The sequence below is a fragment of the Pelodiscus sinensis genome, chromosome 16 (genome assembly GCF_049634645.1).
Source record: "Pelodiscus sinensis isolate JC-2024 chromosome 16, ASM4963464v1, whole genome shotgun sequence".
Taxonomy (NCBI): domain Eukaryota; kingdom Metazoa; phylum Chordata; order Testudines; family Trionychidae; genus Pelodiscus; species Pelodiscus sinensis.
The window spans coordinates 39,749,822-39,774,000 of record NC_134726.1 but is presented as its reverse complement, the minus strand read 5'-3'; the positions used below and the strand labels follow the sequence as shown (position 1 = coordinate 39,774,000).

At 44.8% G+C, this 24,179-nt stretch overlaps 1 protein-coding gene across 6 annotated transcripts in view; it reads right to left on the bottom strand.

The window, feature by feature from the left end:
- Positions 1-24,179, bottom strand: part of TNRC6A (trinucleotide repeat containing adaptor 6A) — a 192,486-nt gene that overhangs the window by 10,783 nt on the left and 157,524 nt on the right. For 4 of the 6 annotated variants that reach the window (XM_075899921.1, XM_075899923.1, XM_075899924.1 and 1 more), the window contains 11 exons: positions 22,417-22,464; positions 13,843-16,434; positions 12,819-12,983; positions 12,214-12,389; positions 11,820-11,900; positions 11,374-11,425; positions 8,956-9,104; positions 8,138-8,275; positions 7,312-7,440; positions 7,135-7,212; positions 6,631-6,841 (listed from right to left, as the gene is read on the bottom strand). In XM_075899921.1, coding sequence (XP_075756036.1) covers positions 6,631-6,841; positions 7,135-7,212; positions 7,312-7,440; positions 8,138-8,275; positions 8,956-9,104; positions 11,374-11,425; positions 11,820-11,900; positions 12,214-12,389; positions 12,819-12,983; positions 13,843-16,434; positions 22,417-22,464 — 3,819 coding nt within the window. The remainder of the gene's footprint in view (positions 1-6,630; positions 6,842-7,134; positions 7,213-7,311; positions 7,441-8,137; positions 8,276-8,955; positions 9,105-11,373; positions 11,426-11,819; positions 11,901-12,213; positions 12,390-12,818; positions 12,984-13,842; positions 16,435-22,416; positions 22,465-24,179) is intronic. The other 2 variants (XM_075899922.1, XM_075899926.1) reach the window with 1 other exon arrangement.

Here is a 24,179-nt window from a genome sequence, read left to right as displayed (position 1 = left end):
AGGAGCTGGTGCTGGGGGATCTGCCTGGCTCCTACTACATTTAACTGCAGAGCTGCAGCGGGGTTTGCTCCCGGAGCAGACACAAGCCAGGACAGAGCGCCATCCCCTTAGCGACTAACGGCGTGGTCGCTACAATTTGTATCGACTACATGACTGGCCAACTTCCCACCTCTTAACATCCTTAGTTTTCACTAGCGAATGCTACAGCTCGATGCTGCCTTCTCCTCGCAGGCCAATTTGTGCTGCCTTATGTGCTCTCCAAAGAGTCCGCAAGTTAATGCCCATGCCAGACAGGCCACCCCTGCCCTTTGGGAGCTCCCAGCAAATGGGTCACTAACTGACAGGTGAAGAGATGCAACAGCCACGGTTCTGAAATGCGAGACAACCACCCACAGAGCGGAGACCGCAGACAGGAGACTCAAAATGCTCCAGTACTTGACCTGGCTTCTCTGCAAAGCTGCTGTTGGCAATCGAGTGGGTGCTCATTTCACACCAAGGATCCCTGCGCCTTCACCTCAAGCTCCAAAAAAGCCAGTGCAGAGGAGTGTCCGGAAGCCTGCAGGCAGGGTGTGAGGAGGGTCAGCGAGTGGATAGGCGGCCACAGCCAGCTCACAAGGGGATTGCACCCGGGGTGCAGGACAGGCTGCAGGGGTGAAGTCCCAGTATTTGGTCTCTGTGCACTGGAGAATCAATGTCATCCCCAGTACGTGATCAGTCTGGACCGGACCTCGGCAAGTCTCCGTGTAAGTCACCTCCCACGTCTGAAATGCTCCCATGATCACGTCCTTGGAGCACTTCTCTAAAAAGGGAAGGTCTAGCCATGGCAGAGGGAATATTTTTAAGACTAATAGGATGGGGCGATGGGCGGGAGAGAGAGAGAAACACTGAATTTCTACTGAAAATGCACCTTATCTTGACTGTGGCACGTTCAGATTTGATTTACTTATCGAAAGTGTGGGGAGAGGTTTTCCTGCTCTGAATGCCACAAGCAGCTGCCTATAATGCTGCAAAAATATATGCAGGAAATACAACAAACATTAAGAAGAGAATTGTCCAATTCTGGTTCTTCAGCACACTGGAATGCTACTGCAGTCAGTTCCTAGAGACTGCCACCCCTCTCTCTCACTGACACACAGTCCTTCACTGAGGTTAGTTTGTTCCAGAACCTAATATTCATATTAAATATTTAACCTTTCACTTGTGACCTGGATGCTGCTACCCTTTGGATTTAGATCATGTCAATTCAAAAGTAGCTCCCAGCAATTTCACCAACAGGACCGTCTCCCACCCGGGACCTGCAGCTAAAGCTGGAAGTGGAACACAACAGCTGCTTAATGATGTACAGCACCACACAGAGCAGTTTAATCCAAAGAGTTTACTGTATCCAGTTGAAACAGGAAGGGGAATTCAAGGCTGGCAAGATGAAATTACCCAATTTGCAATGTGGTAGGGGATCAGAGGTAAACAGCCCTACTCTTGGAAAAAGTGCCGTGGAATCTTTAATGACCACCAGTGGGCCACGTTTTTACATAGCCTCTTCATTAGCTACCGAGATGCTGGATCTGGATAACAACCAACAGGAGCTATTAAGCGGCAGCTTAGATTTCAGTCTGGCCACAAGCAGAGTGTTGGCGGCCACATGCAGTGTAGCAGCACAGCCTGCACTAATCTACTTGCTCCACATCATTCAAGCCCTAAAGCAAGGGGATGTCAGCAGCAGAGGCTGTAAAAAACAACTTTTCTACCGAGTAGGGCAACAGGAATGCAAAGGAGACCAGCTCAACATAAGCAGCAGGAATCGAGATGTGGAAGCAAAGCAAACGGGATGGGGAAGGAAAAGAAACTGGGGCTGGGGAAGAAGCAAGAATCAGGGAATATCAATTTTAGGAAATATTAAAAAAAGCAACTAGAAAGGCCCTAAAGAAGGAAAAATATACAAGCCTGGAATTTCTGAAGTGGAAATTGGATAGAAGCCTGAAAGTGTAGAAAAAAGGGGAGAGAAAAGGACACAACGCTTGTAATTATAAAGATTAGTTTGCTTTGCTTGCAGTGAAAGCAGCATTCAGAGCTCGGAGTTAAATTTTGATGCAGTTAAAACAGCTGGTTAAAACGTCCAATACCCTTTTGCTATTTATGTAACTCCAAACCCAGGTAAGACATTCCAACAGCCAGAGAAAACAACCGTTACTTACCTTCTGCAACTGTTGTTCTTTGAGGCATGTGGCTCATGTCCATTCCAATATGTGCATGCAAGTGTGTAGCAGGCACGATTGTTGGAAGACTTCCCTAGTGGTGACACCTCACGGGGTTGTATATATACCCCGGCTGACCTGACTCCTGCTTCAGCTCCTTATTGCTGGAACAGTCTGACAGAGGGGAAGTGGGTCTGGAACGGACATAAGCAGCACAACTCGAAGAACAACAGTCAGACCGTTCTCTCTCCGAGTGATTGTGCATGTATCGAGGAGGGGTGGGACCTCCACTCATTGCTGAGTGCGGTACAGCCCTTCCAAACATTGCATCTTCACAGCACTGCTGGGGGAGGGTGTAATGAGTCGGGAGGCTGTGCACGGAGACCCACATAGCCGTCCTGCAGATGTTCTGATTGGGACTTGTGCCAGAAGGGCCACTGCTGAGGCTTGTGCCAGAGTGGAATGTGCTGGGATAGGCAGGACCGGCACCGTGGCCAAGTCACAGCACAGCCTGATGCACAGTGACCTAAGACAACAGGCGCTGCGACATAATTGGTCAGGCCTTCCGCACTACAGACAAGCAGCTGCGTGGACCGGCGCAATGGTTTAGTTTGCTCAGTATAGAAAGCGAGGGCACGCCTCACTTCCAGTCAACGTAGCGCCTGCTCCCCGCCCGCGGCATTAGGGAAGAAAACGGAGAAAAATATCCTGATTGACGTGAAAAGGCTATGCCACCTTGGACAAAAAGGACTTTGAGGATCACGGGAAAACGTAGCCGTGACCAGTTCCACGTGCCTGAGCACCTGCTCCCATAACCTGCCCTTGATCAGCCAGTCCTCCAGGTACGGGACGATTTGTACCCGGTTTCCTCGGCAGGAATGCGGCCATCACCACATGCACTCTGTAAATATCCAAGGCGCTGTGGCCAGGCAGAAGGGCAGCAACTTGAGCTGGTAATGCCAGTTCACCAGCACAAAATGGAGGAAGTGGCAGTGGGCCCCGATAACAGAGATATGGAAGTACGAGTCCTTGAGATGGGGGGGGAGGGGCGTACCAGTCCCCTGGATCCAGGGAGGTGATGAGAGAGGCCAGGGACACTATGGAAACATGAGCCTTGGTATGAACACAATCGGGTTTCTGAAATCCAGGCTGGGGCGCAGACCCCTTTTGGCCTTCGGGATAAGGAAGAACTGGGAGTAAAACCTCCTGCCTCTGAGCTCCTGCAGGACTTCCTCTATTGCTCCTCACTGTGGGGGCGATTTCAACTCCTGGACAAAGAGCTGCTTGTGAGAAGGGTCCCTGAAGAGGGATGGGAAAAGGGGGTGGGAGCAGGGGAGAGTACACAACTGGATAGAAATCTCCCACTAACACCATGCTCAGGACTCGGCGGTCTGAGGTAATCTGAGTCCAGGCACAGTGAAGTGGGACAGATGATTCCCAAAGGGAGGAGACTGTTCTGGGACAGGCTCTGGTGCTCCCCCCTCGGGTGCACCCTCAACAATTAGGCTTGGGCCCTTGCCTCTGAGCCAGGGAGGAATGCTGAGGCTCCCTCCTGTTACGGTGGCCCGTGGCGTCCCTCCCTGGTCCTGTTGAGGGGGCCCAGGACAGAAAGGTGACAGGTGATGTGGCCTAAACTGGCAGTGCTGAGGGGCCAGAGGATGAACACCCAAGGACTTCAGGGTAACCTGGGGGTCCTTGAGGCTGTGCAGGCGTGAGCCTCTTTTCAGCAAACAGGTCTGCCCTGTCGAATGGCAGGTCCTGACTGGTGCGCTGCACCCCCACCAGGAGGCTGGACACCTGCCGCCATGAGTTCTGCCTCGTCGCTATGGCCGTGGCCACTGGCACGGCCATTTGGGGGAGCACGTGGGCTTCCTGCAGCAGCTGAGAATTCCTGCTGGGCATCTGAGGGGAGAAGATCCTGGAATTTGGAGAGTGCTGGTTTGAGACCCGCCGCTGAAGTCTCTCAGTCAAACAGGCCTCGTGCCCGAAGAGGTCCAGCATTTGAATGTCCTTATTCTTCGGGGCAGGACAAGGTTGTCCCCGATTCTCTCCGTGGTCATCCACCGCCACCACCACCGAGCCCGGCTGAGGGTGGGCACACAGGTGTTTGTACTCCCGCTGTGGCCCTTGGCCGTGGGTGTGATCCTGGCTGGGGTCTGCCAGAGCACCTTGGGGGTCATCTGAATTGACTTAATCAGAGACAGGGCCACCCATGCCAGACCATCCTTGACAGGGTCTGACCCTTCCACCACCTCCTCCGCCAGGAGATGGAGGAAGGGGATAGGGTGGCTTTTGCCATGGCCTCATTCGGTGAGGTCAAAGAAGAGGCCACCAGTGGAACTGGGTCACCCTGGCCTGCCCGCTCTCCTTCCACATCCCCGGCTGGCTGGGGTAAGTGAGAGGGGCCATTGGTTTCCCCCACCACAGCCTGTTCCCCTGTCCCCTCAGGTCCTGGTGTGGCAGAGGGTGGCGCCTGAGTTGAAGGTGCCAGTGAGGTACCTGAGAGGCAGGGCCCATGAGAGATTCGTCTCCAACTCCCACGTGTAGTCTGATGCCGACCACGGGAGGACAGACCCAGATCGTGCTAGAGATCAGTGCCGAGGCGGCCAGGCGTGGATACTCACGGCAGCAGGCTTCCTACAGTGCTGAAGGGGACACTGGTGCTGCGGCAGTGGTGAAGCCGTAGTCCGTGCCTGAGGCGGCGCCACCAGTGCGGTGCGCAGTGCCAGGTAGGGCCCGGGCTTCGATGCTCCCGGTGGTGTGAACGTGGGTGCAGATGGCGGGTGCTGTTGCCGCTGCCGAGGGAAGGTCTGCGCCTCGAACGGTGCCAGCGCCTTCAGTTCAATGAGGTCCTGCACCACCTCAAACGTGTCTAGTGTGAGCGAGGTCAAAGTCCACGTCCGCTACCATTGGCGCCAGGGAGACTACCGCCACTGCACTCGACGGACCAGCCCGTGGGGCAGAGTCAACGGTGCTGGGGCTGAAGCGCTCTGCTAGGATGGGTGTGGTGCAGGCCAACTTCAGAGCCTTACTGGACCTCCTGGAGTGGGACAGGCCCTGTCCGTCGCCATCACCTTGTGCCGTGCCAGGGAACAAGATCGGTGCTGGGAGACGAGCGAGGCTTCTGTGCCAGGGAATGGTGCCAATGCCGCTTTTATGGGGCAGAGCCCGAGTCTCAGCACGGAGGCCGCTGTGCTGCGCACCGATGGCGTCAGCGCGGCTGGCTGAAGCCCAAGTGCCAACTCCATGAGGATCCGTTCAAGCCGCTGGTCCCTCCCCTTACTGGTTCATGGTTTAACGCCCCCCCCCCGTTGCAGATATATTTAACCAGCAGGTCACCCTCTCCAAGACACTACAAGCAGGCGATGGGAGAATCGCCTCTAGACATATGCTGGCCACACTTCGCATGCTGCTTGAAACCCGGGGGCTGCTACATGCCCAAGGAGCATGAACAGGAAGAGGGGGACCTCCCCACCAGCTAACTACTCCAAGTTGCTCAAACAAAAGAATGCCCTGCCAGGGACAAACTACCCGGGACCCAAGCAGTCAGATGCTCCAGAGACCATCACTGGCGAAGAGAAGGAACCAAGGCAGGAGTCAGCTTGGTGGGGAACGTATGTGACACCACAAGTCGTCACTACAGGGGACGCCAGAGCCAACCCAATGGGTACCGCTAGGGTAGGGGTGGGGAACTTAAGGCCCAGGGGCTGGGAGTGACCCCCAATTTGCCTGGATCCAGCCCCCCGAGGCTCAGGGCCCCCTGCAGCATTGGGGAGCCTGTGCTGGTGCTCCAACCCGCCATGAGGCTGGAACACACAATCATCTAGCCTGGGCCCCTCAAGGCTCAGTGTGTGAGGGGAAGGTGGAGAATGTCTTTCTTCTCACTTGGGGGCCACTCAGTGAGGGGTGGGTTTTTTTTTTTGCTGCTTGTGCATGGCCTCTGACTGACTTTTCTGTGGGTCAGTGGCCCCCGACCCAAAAGGGTTCCCCACCCTGCGCTAGGGAAAGTCTTCGATGTCTGTGCACACAGCGCGCACACACACAGGAATGCACATGAGCAATCTCTCGAAGATTACAACCTTTCATGTGGACACTGTTCCCAAGAGCCCTTTGGCTCCAGCACTTGTGATTCTGTACTTAGGACTTTATGTCAGCAGCTCTGGACCCGCAGGGTAAGACGACAAATACAAGGAGACAGGGCAAACATCTCAAAGCATTTGGCACTGGAACACCGCCACGTTCACCTATGGAAACAGCAGGAGTCCTTCCCGAACAGACGCAACAGGAGGAGTCCGATAAAAGACGCTGTTGCTCAGCGTCAGAGAAGCACTAACAGGATACAAAACATTGTTCCCAGAGGGGAAGAAGCCAAGAGAAAAGGAAGTAGGGAAGGCTATGCATCGGATAACTGGGCTGGACCAGCAATGGAGAAACTCACCAAGAGGGAAGCTGCTGAATGCGTTTATTGGTGACGGGCCTTTCTGCAGCTCCGCAGTAGCGTGGGGTAGGACATTCTCAAGGTAAGATTTCATGGCAGGCTGATGGAGTGGCTGCTGTTGAGATGGTGGAGTCTGCTGCTTCATTAACAGGTTTGGATCAAGTTGACGGGACTGTTGCATCATCTGTTGCTGCATACTAAGAGATCGACCCTGAAAAAACCCAGATCAGTCATGAAAGAAGTGTGTGCGGGGCGGGGGGGGGGGGGGGGGGGGAGAATCACATTTGGCAGGAGCAGATAAATACACTAATGCATTCTCTTGTGTCTAATTTAGCGCCGCAAAATCCATTACTAAGGTTTACGTGCATTCCAACCTGTGAGTCAAGCACCACAAAAGTCTCACTCACTTATTCCAAATTTGCAAACTCTGTTCTAAAATAGGCAACAAACAATTCTCTCTGGTAAGACTGTGAGCTTCTTTAAAAAAGGTTTCTCTGGTTTTACCTGTTGTTCCTGCTGTTGACGACCGCTGGAAGGCATGCTTCTCTGAGTCTGCGCTTTCTGCTGCTGAGCCAACAGCCGCTAGGAAACAGAATGATTTTAGGAAAGGGCACAGTTCAGATACAATCTGGTCAGATTTGAAAGGTTACGAAAATAGAACGAGCACGGTGTTGTGCTTACTTGTAACTGGGAGATCTGAGAAAGCTGGTTCAACTGGGATAGTTGGTTCAACATGGCTACCTGCTGTGGGCCAAGAAGTGGACTCAGGCCACTGTTGTTTGGTGCATACTTCAGTAATGATACTGGAACCTGTAAAAGGGACCATATTCCAGCATATGGCATTTGACATAACCCGAACCAGCACAATCAACAGTGGTACACTGGGAGATGTGTGCCTGTCACCAGGAAGGACATGCCTGTACTAGCGCCCTAGGAAGTGTACGCTCTCCGCATTTCAGAGACTCTACCAGTGCGTTGGTGGAGTCCCTGCTACACTCCAAACAGAACAGGAGTTTAGGGTTTGGCTTCAGGATAGCTTTCTTAACCAGGGGAGTACGAGTCAGGAGAACAGGGAGGTTGGTGAGTTAGCTACAGGGCGGGAGGACTCAGGTCAAAGTCCGAGATGCTACTTTCAACATTAAAAGAAAACCAAGCACTTAGAGCTGCGAGCACATGCAGGCCACTTCTAACTCCACAGTGGCCACCTTAGGGATGGCTCATTTTCAGCATGCGTTGTCAGATATTGATAAATATTTTCAAACCATTTCTTCCCTAGGCCTAGCAAAGAATGTGTTGTTCACTGAGAACTGACTTCAATTGCAAATTTTGGGTTGAGAGAAAAGTTTATTATGCAATAAACGCAGTAAAGGAATGGTTGGAATTTGCTCCAAATAGTCATTGCGCAGCCAAGTAGAAACAATTGCAACCCCCCCCCCGCGGAATGTTCTGCACAGCTGCGGATGCCCGACGACAAGGGAATTCTGGCGGTTGCTCTGCCATGTATTACCTGAGGGGAGAGTAATGGAGGAGGCACTTGAGCACGTGAATTAGGCTGGGATGAATTAAGAGGCTGTGCTGGGGGCTGCGGCATGTTCCTCGGCTGGGCTGCTATATTCCCAACGCCAAACACACTGGGATTGCCATTCTGGAAAGAGAACAGGACATCAGTCAGTGACCGACCGACCGACCTCTTCTGCAGCCCCCCCATTCAGAGTCAGACTTTAACCGTACACCAACCCCAAGCGTTTTGAGGATGCTATTTCAAAGGAATCAAACACTCATCAAGTAGCATGCCAAGGAGTTGCACATGGCCTTACCTGTCTAACAGAATTCAAGTTTTGCATACCCAGCCCTGCTAGGGAGCCCAGGGCTTGGTTAGGTAGTGCACTATTTGAAGGGGGAAGCTTCATGTTTTGATTGGAAATAAACTGCATGTTTTGGGACTCGTCTGCTACAATGCCATCCTGATTGGATAGACACACAGATGCGCAACAACCAGCCAGCAAGCAAGCAGAAGGGAGAAACCATTGCCAGGAACAGAAGGGAAGAGTCACATGACAGTCCAGCACCAGCAGGAAACAGGCAGAAAACAAAAAAGACCAAATTAGTGTTATCTGCACTGCAAGTAGAAGAAGAGTGCTATATAAGTGTTTAGTATTGATACATTACATTAAAAGGGCAAAACATCTTCTAGGTTAATAGGAAAGCCCTAATTTCTGCACAGCAACTACAAATGGGACAAACAGATCACAACTGTGGACTGCTGTCTGAATGAACAAGGTGTCTGGAAATGTTCATCAGAGTTAGAGCTGAGCCATCACTAACCTTATCGAAGTAAGGACTGCGATCCATGGAAGACTCTTTGGAAATCTGAGGACGAGAACCAGGGCCCTTTCCTACCACCCGATTGTAATCACCAACGTTCATGTTCAGGCCATGCTTATCCAACTCCACTCGTTTATCCTGCAATATTCCTAAGGTGAAGGAAGAAAGGCGGTGAAGCTGGAGAGTCCAATTAACAGTAAATACATGTGTGCTCATAGGCATAAGCTATTCTAGCACTGCTCTAAATGAGGCACTACTGAATAAGATGCTTAAAATCATTCAAACACTTTTTCCCTGTGTTCTGCCACACAGTGCACATAACACTAGGACAACTGCTGTAACAGGACTGCCACAGGACAGGTGACACAGATTTTACTGGTCTTCAGACAAAACTGAGCAAATTGGTTTTGTGGAGAGCAGGGCAAGTCTCACATGGCATTTGGAGTCTATATTCGCAGAGGCTGACCACACATTCTTAATACTAGCAGTTAAAATGTTCCTGCTTTGCAGGTACATTTACCATCTTCCTTCTATTTGGAGGAGAAAATTCCATAGATCCTTTAACAAGCACTTCATTCAGTTACAAAAGCCCTTTAGAGAGACAATAGATAAAAACAATTTAAGATCGCTCATCTGTGTGCTCTTGCACCATGCCATGCTGGTTAATTAAAACAGAAAAAATCTAATTCACTTTTCAAAAGGAAAGGACAGCCACATTGGGTCAGACCAAAGGTCCATCTAGCCCAATCTCCTGTGTTCCGACAGTGGCCAGTGCCAGGTGCCACCCCGGGAATGAACAGAACAGGGAATCACCAGTGATCCCTCCCCCATTCCCAGCTTCTGGCACAGGGAGGCTGGGGACACCATTCCTGCCCATCCTGGCTAATAGCCACTGCTGGACTGATCTGCCATGAACTTGTCTAGTTCTTTTCTGAACCCTGTTATAGTCTTGGCCTTCACAACATCCCCTGGCAAAGCATGGACTGTGCTTTGTGTACAGAAATACCTCCTTATGATTGTATTCCATTTGCTGCCTATTCACATCCCTAGGAGGCATAAATAACACTTCCTATTTACTTTCTCCACACCAGGCTTGATAGTATAGACTGCTCTCATAGCCCCCTCCACTCCCTTAGCCATCTCTTTTCCAAGCAGAAAAGTCCCAGTCTTATTCATCTCACCACATATGGAAGCTGGTTCCCTCTAAGCTGTGCGGCAGCACAGCATGCAGCTGCTTAATCAGCCCCACCCAGCCAAGGGCCCAGGGCTCCATGCACGCAGCTACCTGGCTGGGCAGGGCTGATTAAGCAGCTGCAGGGTAGTGCTGCTGCGCAGCTTAGAGGGAACCTTGCCCCTAATCATTTTGGTTGCCCTTTCCTGTGCCTTTTCCAATGCCAATGTATCGTTTTAAAGATGGGGTAACCAGATCTGCACGCAGTATTCAAGATATAGGTGTGCCATGCCTTTACATAGAAAATATCCTAGTACCTCTATCCCTTCGCTACGGAGTCCCAACATTGTTAACGTTGACTACTGCATATGGCGTAGATTTTTGTTTACATTTTGCCTTTTAGCTTGTTCAACACAAATGAGCTATTCAGTTTAGTTCTCTATCTCCTGCTACACTGTGCAGAGAAACAAATCTCAATTATAAAGCATGAAGTGACTAAACACAATGATCTTAATGAAAATATTTGTTTACAATTTTGGTTTACATAATCTAGAATAAATGAGGTGCAATTCAGAACAATTTCTGCTCATCTTTGATGCAGTCACAGAACTGTCATCTTGTAACTGCCTGCAGCAGATACTGTATTTTTCCCACCACAGGAGACTTCTACTGCACATCTTCCATTTTTACTACTATTCAAAGTAATTCTACTATGGTTATTTGCTAGAAAAACCACTCAAACTTACTGTGACTAGACCAGTTCCACAATCTGACTTTCACTAATGAGAGGTTATAGTAAAGGCACATACTTCCAAAATATTCTTAGCATGTAAGATTCTCTTTTATAATAACAAAAACCTCTTTGAACAGCTAAATTTATTTATTTCTAAGAACAAACTAAATGCATTAGTGATTAATAATGTATCAGCAACCTTTGTTTTCAGTAGCAAACAGGCTGTTGAGAAGGCTGAGACAGTTTTAAGTTCATACTTAGGCTCCCATCAAATCAACACTTATGTTCTTGCTTAACTTTACTTAAGAGTAAAGTCATTGCCATCAATGGGACTTCTTATGTACACCAAGTTTCTCATGTGTTCAAGCATTAACAATCAGAACCTTTGTTTCTTTAGAAGAATGAGAATTTTATTCTTTTAATAACTCAAGAGAGGATGTAAACAAAATTTTAAAAAAGGACGTGGAATACAGATTTGATAGTTAAATGCAAGACTAACTTCCCTTATGCTTACCTCCAGACATGTCCATCTTATTGCTCGGTATGGTTTCTTCTGGTGATTCTCTCTGAAGTAATAAAATGAGCCAGTTTAATAAGAACTTTAAGAATTAAAACAAAGGAGATCCAAATACAATATTTCAGTTCAGTTCAACCCTTCAAGAAAAAATAGTCAAACCTTTGACAAAGAAAGTGTAATTTTGCAAGCTTTCCCCCCCTTATTTTCCATCCCCTGGATAGATGAAGATAGTTGCCTTCAGGTCACAAAGATACTGACAATCTGGTACATGCTACTAAAATTAAAACTCAGTAATGTTTACAAGAATTTTTTCAATGGGTGTTTATATTGACCATGTGAATAGTAAAAGAAAGGAAAAATAAAAAGAGGAGTTAATCTAAATTTGAAAATGAATGAATGGAAACAAGGCTATTTATCAAGCCTGACCAACATATCATACTTACTGAAAAACTGAGATTTGTGAATTGCTTAATGAATGGATTTATCCATGTTTCGTCTTGTTTATTTCCACCTTTCATTGTTCCCTGAAAAATAAAAGGGATTACTGCGATCCTTGAAACAGTCACCAGCATTTCCATTAGATTATAAGAAAGGATTAAATGAAATTGTAAACAAGGAGTTATAGTCTTCCTACATAAAACTGTACAACAGAGTTCAATGGAGTCCTTAACACTGACTGGGGCATTCAGAAGCTATTGCAATACAAGAAACCCCAAACATCTCCCCCCCTCACAAAGTAGTCCCTGTTCAGAGGCTTTTAGGAATTCTATCCCTTTTCTGTCCCTCAGACTTCTCGCGTTCTTAAATTCCAGCCTCAGCTCTCAATGTCATAATTACCTTTGTAGGCATTTTTTTCATGTACGGTGGCCAATTCAAAGATGGATTAATTTCTTGGGATGAACTGCTGTTCCACATTCCAATCTCTACATCATCATCTTCCTCCCAGCTGGTCTGACGACTCCCTGGCAATGACAGATCATCACCACACCAACCCTCTTGCATAGATTTAGGCCCTGGGTATAAAGATTTTCCAATTATGAACTCCGTTTAATGCAAATGCCTTTTAAGGTTACCAACCTATAGCCAACTTGTAAGTAAAATCATTTTAATTGCGACAAACCTGATAGTCCGCCATAATCTTGTGAATCCAGGAAGATCAAAGGCAACAGAAAAAGAAATCAACCAATGGCATTTGTTTTAACTTGTGTCACTAGTTTAAAAAAGAGCTCATTCCCCACTGTTACTAACAACACTAATGAAAACAGATTTTATCTTCAGTATCTGAAAAAGTCACTAGCAAGTTTGCAGAGAGTACAGCTACCTTTTACATTTACGTGCATGTCAAAATACAAGCCTGCTGTATCTGAATTCACAATCAAACTTCTTGGTCACTATTTCACCCCTCACCACTGCACACTCCAAGAAGGTACAAAAGCACATACCAGGTTTACTTGAAGCCTGCTGACCAACAGAAGCATTTCCCCAGCCAGAGGTGCCTGCTGCATCACTGATGGGTTCTCCCCAGCTAGTACCAGTATCCATGGGTTTACCCCACGCTGACGTTCCATTATCTACAGTAGTGGCAGGAGTAGAAGGCTCTCCCCAACCTTTTTAAAGCAGCAGGAGTTATTGGTGAGTTTAACAAGTCTTAAAACATTGTGTAAAATACTGAACGGTTCTTTACACTCAGAATATAATAAAGCACAAATAACTAAAAGCAACAAACACACATTTTAAATGTCACAATTGTAAGATTCATCATGATGGAGGGGATGACCTCACAAAACACCAGTTCCATACATGAAGACATTACATTTGGATTAGAGAGTTTTCAAATAAAAGACGACACTGTATATCTAAAAACTATAACAGACTGAAGGCACTCCTCTTCTGGATAGGATTCAATTGCAATAGAAAATTACTGGAAGGCAAATACCTTCTTTGATATTACACTATGGAAGCTCAACCAACCTTCTCCCCAGTCTATTAAGGTCAGACCCTTTTTTCTGAAGCCCAAACCTGCTATCGCAATACCTCTGTTAGCAACAGAAATACTGCATCAAGGACTCAGGTGAAAGCCTGAGTCTGCACCGTACCTTGCAGACAGCTCTTAACACTGCTCTGTTTGCAACAGGGGCTTCATGTTAATGTCACTGCTGAAATTAATTAAAATCTGGAGCGACATGAAAAGCAGAAGCGCTTCCCTTACTGGATGTTTTTTTTTTTTTTTAAATTCCTCTCCGAGGAGTCATCATCTCACCCTAACTACACTGCACAAGAACACGTTTCAAATTTCAGAAAGAGTCCTGAAAATAAAATTCAAGCACTGACAAACCATTTGCACTGGTATCATCTCCCTGACAAAATCATTCCCCGCCTTTGGTTGAAACTAGACACTTCCCCAAGTCCAGAGAAGTGTTTGGTAACTTCCCAGGAAAACACAGTGGAGGTAAAACACAGTCTTACCAGAACCATTCCTGCTCTCCTTGCTGGACATGGCACTTGAAGGCAGTAGCTGCTGATGTACCTGTGCTTGCTGGTCTGAACTGCTGCTACTGCTTGGGACATTTTTATTCCACATGTTCACATTTTTGTAGTTGTATTTGCTTGGATCCCCCCAAGCAGAAGTTCCATCATCAATTTCCATTTTACGGCGTATTGATTCTGGGGATGGCTCCTCCCAGCCTGTGGGTTCCTCTTCCTTTGCTGGACTCGGCATTGGTCCACCCAACCACCCAGAACCCGGTGGTTTGTTTGTGGCAGACGGTGCTCCCCAAGATCCAACTTCTCGATGCTTGTTCCAGTCTGGGGAGCTGGCTGGCTTTGACGAATCGCCCCAACCTTGAGGCGGATTTGATTTGGGAGGTTCTCCCCAGCCCTGGTTCTGATTAGACTTTGCAGGCTCATCCCATCCTGAAGGATTATTTGGGTTAGTATTACCACCTCCCCAAGTCACAGAATTTGATTTACCAGACTCATTCCAACCAGACACTGATCTGTCACTGTCACTACCTCCTGAACTAGATGTCTTAGCCTCACCCCAATGGTTGCTTCTTGAATTCTCCCCCCAGCTGTCATTGGCAGAAACTGCCCAACCTTGGCTGGCTTTTTGTCCATCTACCCATCCCTGTTTGATCTTCTGTGCCTCATTCCAAGACGACTTGTCCTCTTTGCCACTTACCCATATTTGATTGCTCTTGACCATGACTGTAGCAGCAGAATCCTCTTCCCACCCCCCTTGGCTGTTTGAGCCTTTGGAGTCTCCCCACCTTGTAGCAGACTTTGGATCTCCCCACCCTGATACAGATGAGGTATCATTAACATTAGGGCTAGGTCTCTCTACACATCCCCCTGAGCTGGAAGTCTGTGTCACACAGCCTCCCCAGGCCTCTGTCCCATTGTCAGTCTTTCTTTCACCTCGTGGCGATATTTCAGTATCCCAGGCAGTGTTTTGTTTGATTGGAGTCTGTCCCCAACCAGAGTTGGAGAGGACACGTGGATCTAAGTCAGTTCTGCTCACTATGCTTTGGAGTAATGCATGCTGGTCAACTTTTCGTCTCTCTCGGTTCTGTCCTTCGGCAGATACTTTCTCATCCTGGCATCCAGCGCTCTCTGTACACCCCTCGCTATCCCCAGTACCTGCTTTGGCCCACACATTGTTCTGCTCAGTTATCTGAGAGGCAGCCGAATTCTGGCCATTAAGCTCATCCCCTTCAGCCGATTGCCATCCATTTGTAAACTTGCTACTAGTTCCATTCACACTTTCATTGGAATGCTGATTGCTAGGCAGTTTATTCCATTCCCTATTTGAAATGCTAGTGCCAGTGTTTTGTGCAGGGTTGCCCCATCCTCTTCGACTTCCTCCGGAACTCGCACCATTCGCGCCTCCCCATGGCATATGTTGGGAGTTGACAGGCCCTCCCTCCCAGACCCCTCCTCCTTTATTCCCACTGATTTGAAAGTTAGTGCTGCCAGGCCCACTGATGCCAGGCTGCGTTAGAGTTGCATTCACAGTGTCATTATTAGCTTGGCTGTTTGGGCCTGAACATTTGTCTCCAGAGTAATTAGAACCATAGGCAGCCCACGTAGTACCATAAGCTCCACCATTTTTTGCCTCACCGTTGCTAAGATGAGACGTGGAAGTGCCATTTGTAACTGGAGAGGCCTGAATCTGAGAATGATTCATTGTGCTCACGCGCCAGGCCCCAGGCCCTGTATTATTAGGCAGTTCATTAATCTGTACTGAGCCAGCAGAGTTTGGTAAACTAGAGGTCATAAAGTTAGTAGTGTTATTTGGTCCATTCATTTCAGTGTTAAGGTTTTGAGGTTGCCCACTGAATGAAACCTTCCTTGTACCATTCACTTCAGAATCACAATGTTCCGGAAGGCTTGCCCAGGAACCATGGGCTGAACCGCCCACCTTCGAGTTAATACTCTGATTGTTAGACTTCTGACCTATGGTACTGCACTGAGTATTTGTGCCAGCATTACCACTCCCTCCAGACCCTTTCAGGGCATGTCCGTTATTCTCCAACACGGGCCAGGCACCATGGTTGCCATTGGAATTCAAAGTGCTTGGATTTAACCCTCCATTTGATGAAGAGTTTATGGTGCCCCAAGCATTCATTCGATTGTTGCTACTTTCAGATTTGCTGTCAGGAGCATCCACAGAAACTTGACATGTGCTTATTACAGTTCCATGGGATAAACCCCATGGCCCATTAATACTTCCATTGCCCACATTATTGCTGTTGCTACCAACCACAAACTTATTTTGAGAACCATGTCCAATGCCATTCCGAATGCTATCGTTTTCACCACCTGTGCTCCCTGAAGCCATTATAACAAGATTTCTCTCTGACCCAGAACTAGAGGCGGAGTCAGTGTCCATACATTCTGAAGCCAACTCTGGGTCACTGCCTGTGATTGATGGCCATGCTTCTTTGTCAGAACCATCTACGATAACTTTATCCCAGTTTGTGCTGGAGTCACTATTTGAAGAGACTGGCCCCCAATGAGAATTTTCATAATGGGATCCTAGACCACTGTGGTTCAGATCTAAAAAGGAAAAACAAAACAAGTTGTTCTGTAAATTCAAAAAACTTACTTTAGTTTAAACACAAAAGAAAAATACAGTAGAAACCTCAGAAATATGAGCACCAGAGTTACAAACAGATCAGTCAACTGCACATCTTGTTTGGAACTGGAAGTATGCAACCAGGTAGCAGTCGAGATCCAAAAGGTACATTTATACATATTATACACACACAGTACAGTAATTTATTAAACTATTAAAAATTAAGAGAAAGTTAAAGATTTGAGAAGGTAAAGAAACTCTTTCTGTGCTTGTTAAGATGGTTAAAAGCTGCATTTTTCTTCCACATAATAAAGTTCCAGAGTTGTATTAAGTCAATGTTCAGTTGTAAAGTTTTGAATGAACACAAAGTTTTGTTCAGTTATGAACAATTCACAGTTATGAACAAACTCCATTTCCCATGTGTTCGTAACAGAGGTTCTACTGTATAAAACAAGTTCAGCAATTCAAAATCAGAGGTATTATAAAGATTACGCTAACATTTATCACTGGACATTATGAAGACATTATTAATGTATCAATTGCTAGCAGAACACTTAGCAAGGGCGTGGAAAAATTATTACAGGAGACCCCCGCACTTATGACCTAATTGGTTCCTGAAGAACTGTCGTAAGTCGAACCCTTATTTCCCATAGGCACAGTGATAAAATGAGAGTTCCGTTCCTGGCCTGTTTTGCCTCCTGGGAGTTGTAGTCCCCAGCATGCTGGGCCCAGAGCCAGCTGGGGGCCGTGCCGGATAGAGGCGGCGGTCAGAATAGGGCGGTCGTAAATGTGGGGGGAAGGGTCATAAATGGGGGGATCTCCTGTAATATATTTGAGGTATGAAACAAAATACGACATCCCAAACAAACTATAGTTTGGATTGCCAGTACAGTTTGTGGTTTTAAATAATATATTGCCCTTTTATAGAATACTTTATGAAAGAGGCATGACAAATCAAAAATCAAAACAATTGTTAAAGCTTGAAAGCGATAGTTTGAAAGGGAGGATGTTGTACATCACAGGAAGTTAAACTGACCTAGTACAACAGACTACTACACAACAGTAGCCAGGAAAAGTAGTAATGAAAGAAACACCATTAAAAGACATTGAATAACGTATCTTCAGTGACAGGCTATTCAAGATATTTACTTTTGTACATCATCCTCCATATGTATAAGAAGAAAGTAGCTTATAAAAAGTCACTTCAAAGAAAAAGGAAAGTCAAGGTGAGATTTAAAAGGAAGTAGCTTAGTGGCAAAGTTCAATTCCATAGAAGACTGAAAAAATTAAAACTACATTCCACGGAATGAACAGCAAGAGGGGAACTCTCTTGTGATATTCACAAGTTTGAGGAACACAGTGAAAGCTGATGGAATTCCCAAGTACAGGAGTGTAAATCAAGTAGTGTGGCTGAATCGGTACCTGCGCAAATTAAAACATTTTCTTTTTAAGGTTACAAGCAAATCACATGTAGGAATCAAGAAGAAATTCTTATAAATGTGTCACAATTGGCTACATGCAGAACAAGGTTTTGAACTTTAATGGAAAGTCTCAGATTCAGGCTGCTGCCAAAGACAGAACAGCATGCCTGAATGTGTGCATTTTGATACACGCTGTCCCATCCTGAGTTTTTAAAATTATTGCAGAGACTTGAATTCCTTTTTCTTCCATCAAATCAACGATTTGAGCAACAGTGCTTCCCTCACATCAAATATTCTATTTTGTAAAGTTTGCAGTAAGTATATGAAAAACTAAAATACAGCCAGACAGTTATTTGGAAATACAGTACCATAAAAACATGTAACCTTTGACCTACAGTATGAAGTTAAATACCAACACCTAACAGAATATGAGGGAAAACTATCAGGTAGATTAGATTACTAGTTTAATAAGTTCTATCAAGGAGGGGGCATATGCCTTAAATATTACAGTTTTTAATACCTGGACAAAAAGGACTATTCACCATAGTAAGACATTCTGAATTTGCCAAATAAACTGCACACCATTTTCTTTTAAGCTAACATAGTTAATGCCTTTGCTTCTGAATATTCAAACACTTGATAATGTTATCTACCTAGATAGATGTTAATTAGCATGCAAAAATGTGTAAGCTAAACATGAATATTTGTACAGTGGAATTGCACACGCCAGTTGGATAAATAGGTTCTCCTTTAGACAGGAGTTATGGAAAACATAGTTTGTGGATGAACACGGACAACTAGTGCATTTTCTAATGTGTATTTGACTTTAAAAAGAGACACAAGCTAAGTCAGACAAATCTGTCTTAGATGACCAAGTGTCAAGCTTCCAAGATTGTTATTTTGCCTGTTTATAACATGAACAGTGACCAAGGCACTTTACAGTCAGACACGAAGACATGACACAGCCTCAAAGAATTTACAATGTAAATAAGCAATAAGAATTGAGCAGGGGAACAATTAAAGCAAAGTGATGTACATTCACTTTCGCTAGCGAACGTCTAGTTCAAGCATCAATTTGTAGGCAGTAAAACATTGCATCTAATCTGAAAAATTAGTTGATCCTCCTCCAAATATTTTAACTAACACTGATAAATAAAGCTTTAGTCTATACTCTATTATTAATATCTCCTCTGCTAGGAATTTTGTATTGTGTTTTTGAAAATGGCATTTAGAAAAATGGTTACATCTTAAAATATTGACATTACTTACGAGCTTTTCATGTTTCTCTGACGTATGCCTTAAAGAATGATATACAATTGAAGCATAAATGCTGGGACAGATTTTTATTTTAAAAAATAAAACCCTTAAGTTTAAAAAGACTGCCAAAGCAAAGAGCTTTTTCCTGCCTCTCTGCCAACATTTGTGTTACTGAATGCATCACTGAAAATGCTTCTACAAAGAACTGAATGGCCTTATTTCACTGAAATCTTGCAAAACATTTTGAAAGGCAATGACTTTACGACGACATGAAAGATTTTTTTCTTTCTATTCTACTCAGATGTGAAATTCAGCCAAAATAATCATAGCAAGACTAACAAGGGTGCTCTACACAAAAAAAGGTTTACTAGATTGCTCAGAATAAATATACCTCACCAGTAAACATAAAATATACTTCTGTACTGAAAGTCAACATTCAAAGTTGTGCTCCTTGATATGGTACAGAGTTGGATACTACTTGATGATGAGAACAGGGTAAGAGACAGACTAGTAACCTTAAAGTTTCTTTATAACATGTCTGTCTACACTTTATTTTATATAATCTTAAGAATTAATAGTCAACTACATACCAAATGTAGAAATTGCAACATTATGCACCAGTTACACTGTATCTTTAAACAGCAAGAAAGGAGTAGAAATGGTTGACATACACCTCTTCCCCCCCACACACTTTATGAAATAGACTTATGGACACAAATATATGTACCTCAGATGCTTTGGACAAGTTGCGTCATGTAACCTACCGATCTTCATGTCTTAGTCCGCTGGATCTGTGCATCTTATTTTGGTGTATGTACCATTCTTGTGAGTAAAATTAGACACATGGAGTGTGGAATGTTTTATGGCTTTAAATGTGCAGAGGAAAGCCATCAAGGGTGTTTCCAATGCTTGGGATGCCTCAGTGTCTGGGCAACTCCTTAAGTCTTAGCAGTGGCTGGTTGTAGGAAGTCACATGACCTCCCTAACTGGTAGTGACTACACAGGTAACTTCTCAGGCAAAAGTGGGAATCTTTAAAAGAATAGGAAACTAGCAGGTCTTTGTCTTTGGGTTGGCCAAGCACACCCAAGGGAAGGAACCAAAGACCCCTGGGTGAGGAGCAGCCCTGGTTTGAATGCTTAGCTAGAAAAGAAACAGTTTTAGGGTGAGTTTGTAATAAGTTTGTACTGAGGTTTCAGTGTAGAATTAGCAAAGCGTTTTCTGTTATTTTGAGTTTGTAATCTACTTTGCTCTGCTTGTTCCCACTTATTACCACTTAAATCCTACTGCTTGTACTTAATAAAATCACTTATTTTCTATCAACCCCAGTGTAAATAATTCTCACTTGGGGGAGAGGGGGCAATCAGTGTGCACATCCCTCCTTTCATTGTTAAAGGGGGCTTACCCAAATAATTCCTTTGGGGTTCTGGTCCCATTTGGGGAGTGGTGATCTGGGAAGATGGGCCCAAACTGCATTTTCCTTTGACCTGAAGGGTTTTAGTGTCCATACTGCTACTCAGGGATGTGGTGATCTCAGCTCTGTGCCTTGGCTGGGGGAGACTATGGAGCAGGAAGGTGAGTGGCAGTGGCCTTGTCAACACTCTGGAAAGCTCCCCAAAGGGTCCTCTGTGACCGTCCCCATCAAAAATATAAAAGTCACTTTGCTTAAAAGAAGATTATCTTCAACTGCTGAGATTCAAAGGACTTGCAGTGAAGATTTTCAAGAGTTTATGTAAATAAGAACATTTTGGAGCTGTGATTTCCCCATATTATGGTATTGCTCACATAATTACAAAAGTTCTGGCTATGAAAATTTATTAACAAGTATAAAAATAAATGATCGGAATAAGTAAAGATTATTATAACATGTTTCATTCTGGAAGTGTTACAATGTAACGAGTAAAATGAGGGCAATGCCATTAGCGGTAAGGAAACAAATCGCTACAATGTACTCCAGCAACCCACGGTCTTAGGTGTGAGAGCTTGTTTTGTTCAGAGAAAGATTATGACTCGAACACCAATGATATCTTCTTTTACAGTAGGATCTTCTCCACCCACATTTCAGTGCACAGGGCTGCTAAGGACCTCATTTTACTATATCAATGGAAGACAACAGCCTTGTCAGTGTTCTACTCCTTCTACACTAGCATGAGCCAATCTCAATATAAAATATGAACCAAAATACCAGCACTGCAAGTTAGTCAACTGCTAACATAACTGAGCACACCCTAAAATGTCCAGATGATAGTGATTTGGGACCCTGTTTTATGGGGTTGCCAGGACTGGCTTAGACTTGCTGGTGCCCAGAGCTGAAGCCTGAGTCCTGCTAAAAGGGGTGGAAGCCAAAGCCCTTGGGCCTCAAATTACAGGTCCCCTGCCTGGGGTGCAAGCCTTGGGGCTTTATGTCCCTGTTCCCACCCACAATAGTGGGGCTCCAGCTTTGTATTTCCCCACACTGGATAATAGGACATCAGCAGGATCAGACTTCAGTCCCTCCTCCCGGGGTTGTGTGGCAATTTGTGTCGTCAAAAAGGGGTCCCCCAGGGAGATCAAGTTTGAGAACCCTTGGTCTATAACTATTTGCTGGCAACAGCTCATTCTAGGATTCTGTCAAGTACCAAACATTGTTCAGCAAAAGTCTGTTCTTAAGTACTGTGCGTGAACCTTAAAGGGAGCAGTACACTGTATTATTTATAACTCTGATTGATTGACTAGTCCAAAGAGAAAATCGTATCCAAAATTCTCAGATGGAAAAAGGGTTAAAAGCTATAACACTGAAGGCCGATGAATCCTTCAGAGGTACCAGGCATGCGAAAGTCGCCAAAAAATACAAAGAGACAGTTAGTATATGAATGTTTTTGAACATTATGTGGATATTGCTAACTGAGGGAAAAACATTTCTTGGTTTTGTGTTAGCTAAAGGAACAAATCAGAAAACCCCTGAAATTTCATATTACTATGGATACATATTGAATATTATATTGTATATAATACAGTATTATAAATAGCTGCAATTATTTATCATATACAGCACTTAACTGTCCAGAACCTTGCCCCAGAAAACTTATTAAATTTTTATATATAAAAAAGTCATAACCTAATTGTAGTATATAAGTGCATAAACAAACGTAAGCATTTAAGTCAGTCATGCACATTAACAGTCAAGCTTCCAAAACACAACCAAGAAGCAAAATAGATAATTGTGCAAGTAGTTACTGAAATATGTAACTCTTATAAACATACATGTAATGCACAACAAACATGAGACTGAAATAGGTATGCATCACCTGACTGGTTAGGGGAATGGCTGACCAAGTCCCGAATGGGAGGCATGCCTATGAAAAAGCAAAAAATTACAGAATTGTTATTGAATTAAAGTATTCCTTTGGGATTATTCCATAAAACACTCAATTACTTTAGAACCAGTTTATTAGCTTCCTTTCTCAGGAGGAGAAGTTTTTCCTGTCAAAAGGGCAGTCCATTTTCATTAGCTAATGTTGGTAGCTGCAAATTATGAATGGTCTCAAATAGATCTAGAAGCAGCAATAAATGCAAATATATCTGATACACAAAACTTCATTTTTTTACCAATATCCTGCCCAGTCAGCACTGCATATGCAACAAGTCTGCATTTTTAATTTTGCCTTTCATTTTTGCTCAGTGTTTCCATTCCTACTTGATTTCTATAAACTTGGAAGTTTTGTTTTTAAAAATAAAAAAAATCTATGGTAAAGTATAACAAGTCTAAAAAAATTCCTGACCTATAAAAAAAATTAACTGGACTTGTTAGATAGATAATGTTTATCATTAATACGAAGCTACCATAAACTTGCCTCTTTTAAGCTCATGAGACTACTTTGAGAATCACAGCATGGGAATATTGAGTACCACTGAGCTGAAGGGCAATCTTTCCAGACTACTGGATCCCTTTCAGGAGTCCTATTTATCTTGTGTATCCCCAGTTTCACTTGACTTATGACTTGCTTACAAAATCAGACATAAAAATACAAGTGTACACTATTACTGAACAAATGTTTACTTTCTCGTTGTGCAAGTATGAAATTTTGATTTGTATTGACTTTGCTAGTGCTTTTTGTGTAGCCTGTTCTAAAACTAGGCAAACCTCTAGATAAGCGGATATACCCCCACAGGTACATGTACCCCTGATTGAAAATCACTGCCCTGGCCCATTCCCAATCTCACTATTTTAAGCTAGTCGTCATAAAACTCCTTGGACAGTGTGATTCATTCTTCATCGGAAAGCTCTCTCCTATATCTGCTCATGTTTTGCTTCTTAGTTTATTTATAATATAATTATAATAATATAACCATAGTACCTAGCCAAGTTTGTTTTGGATAGACTTAGACTCACACCACGTACACACTTACATGCCAGAGATTGATCTTCTGGTCCTCAATTCAGTGGGACTAATTACGACCTGCTAAATCAAATGCTGAGGGTGGTCTAGTTGGTGCTGGTACTCCTGGTAGTTGTGAGGAGTAAGGGAAGCTAATGGGAGTGTTTGCTCTCATTGAGCTCCCACTGTAAAGATAGCACCAAGCTCAGCTTAAGGTATGCTGACTCCAGCTATGTTATTTACTTAGCTGGCGCTGCGTACCTTAAACAGGCCTTCCGGGTCTAGTGCAGACCTGGCCTAAGGCAAATTTCTGAACATGATATACAAGTGTTTCCTAGCTTCTGCCTCATGCAACAGATTAATGTTTACTATTGGCAATGTATGCAATCAAATGGTGTAACTATTTCAAATCCCTCTTGCTTCTGCCTTACTCTTTAAAAATAACTCATCCTGGATTAGAGCGAAGTTCCTGATGACTTCCAATCCTTCGCTCTAATCAGGAAGGTGTCTCCTAATGTACCTTGCAGTTTTAAACAATTATTTGTAACAGCCATCTTATACAGCTCACTTCAGCAAGCATTTAGTGGCCTGGTAACTCCTTAACATTCAGGTTTATATTACAAATTAATGAGCATTGCAGGATCCAGATAGAAGACCGGGTTGCCATAGCAGAAAGAAAGTCAGAATAAATT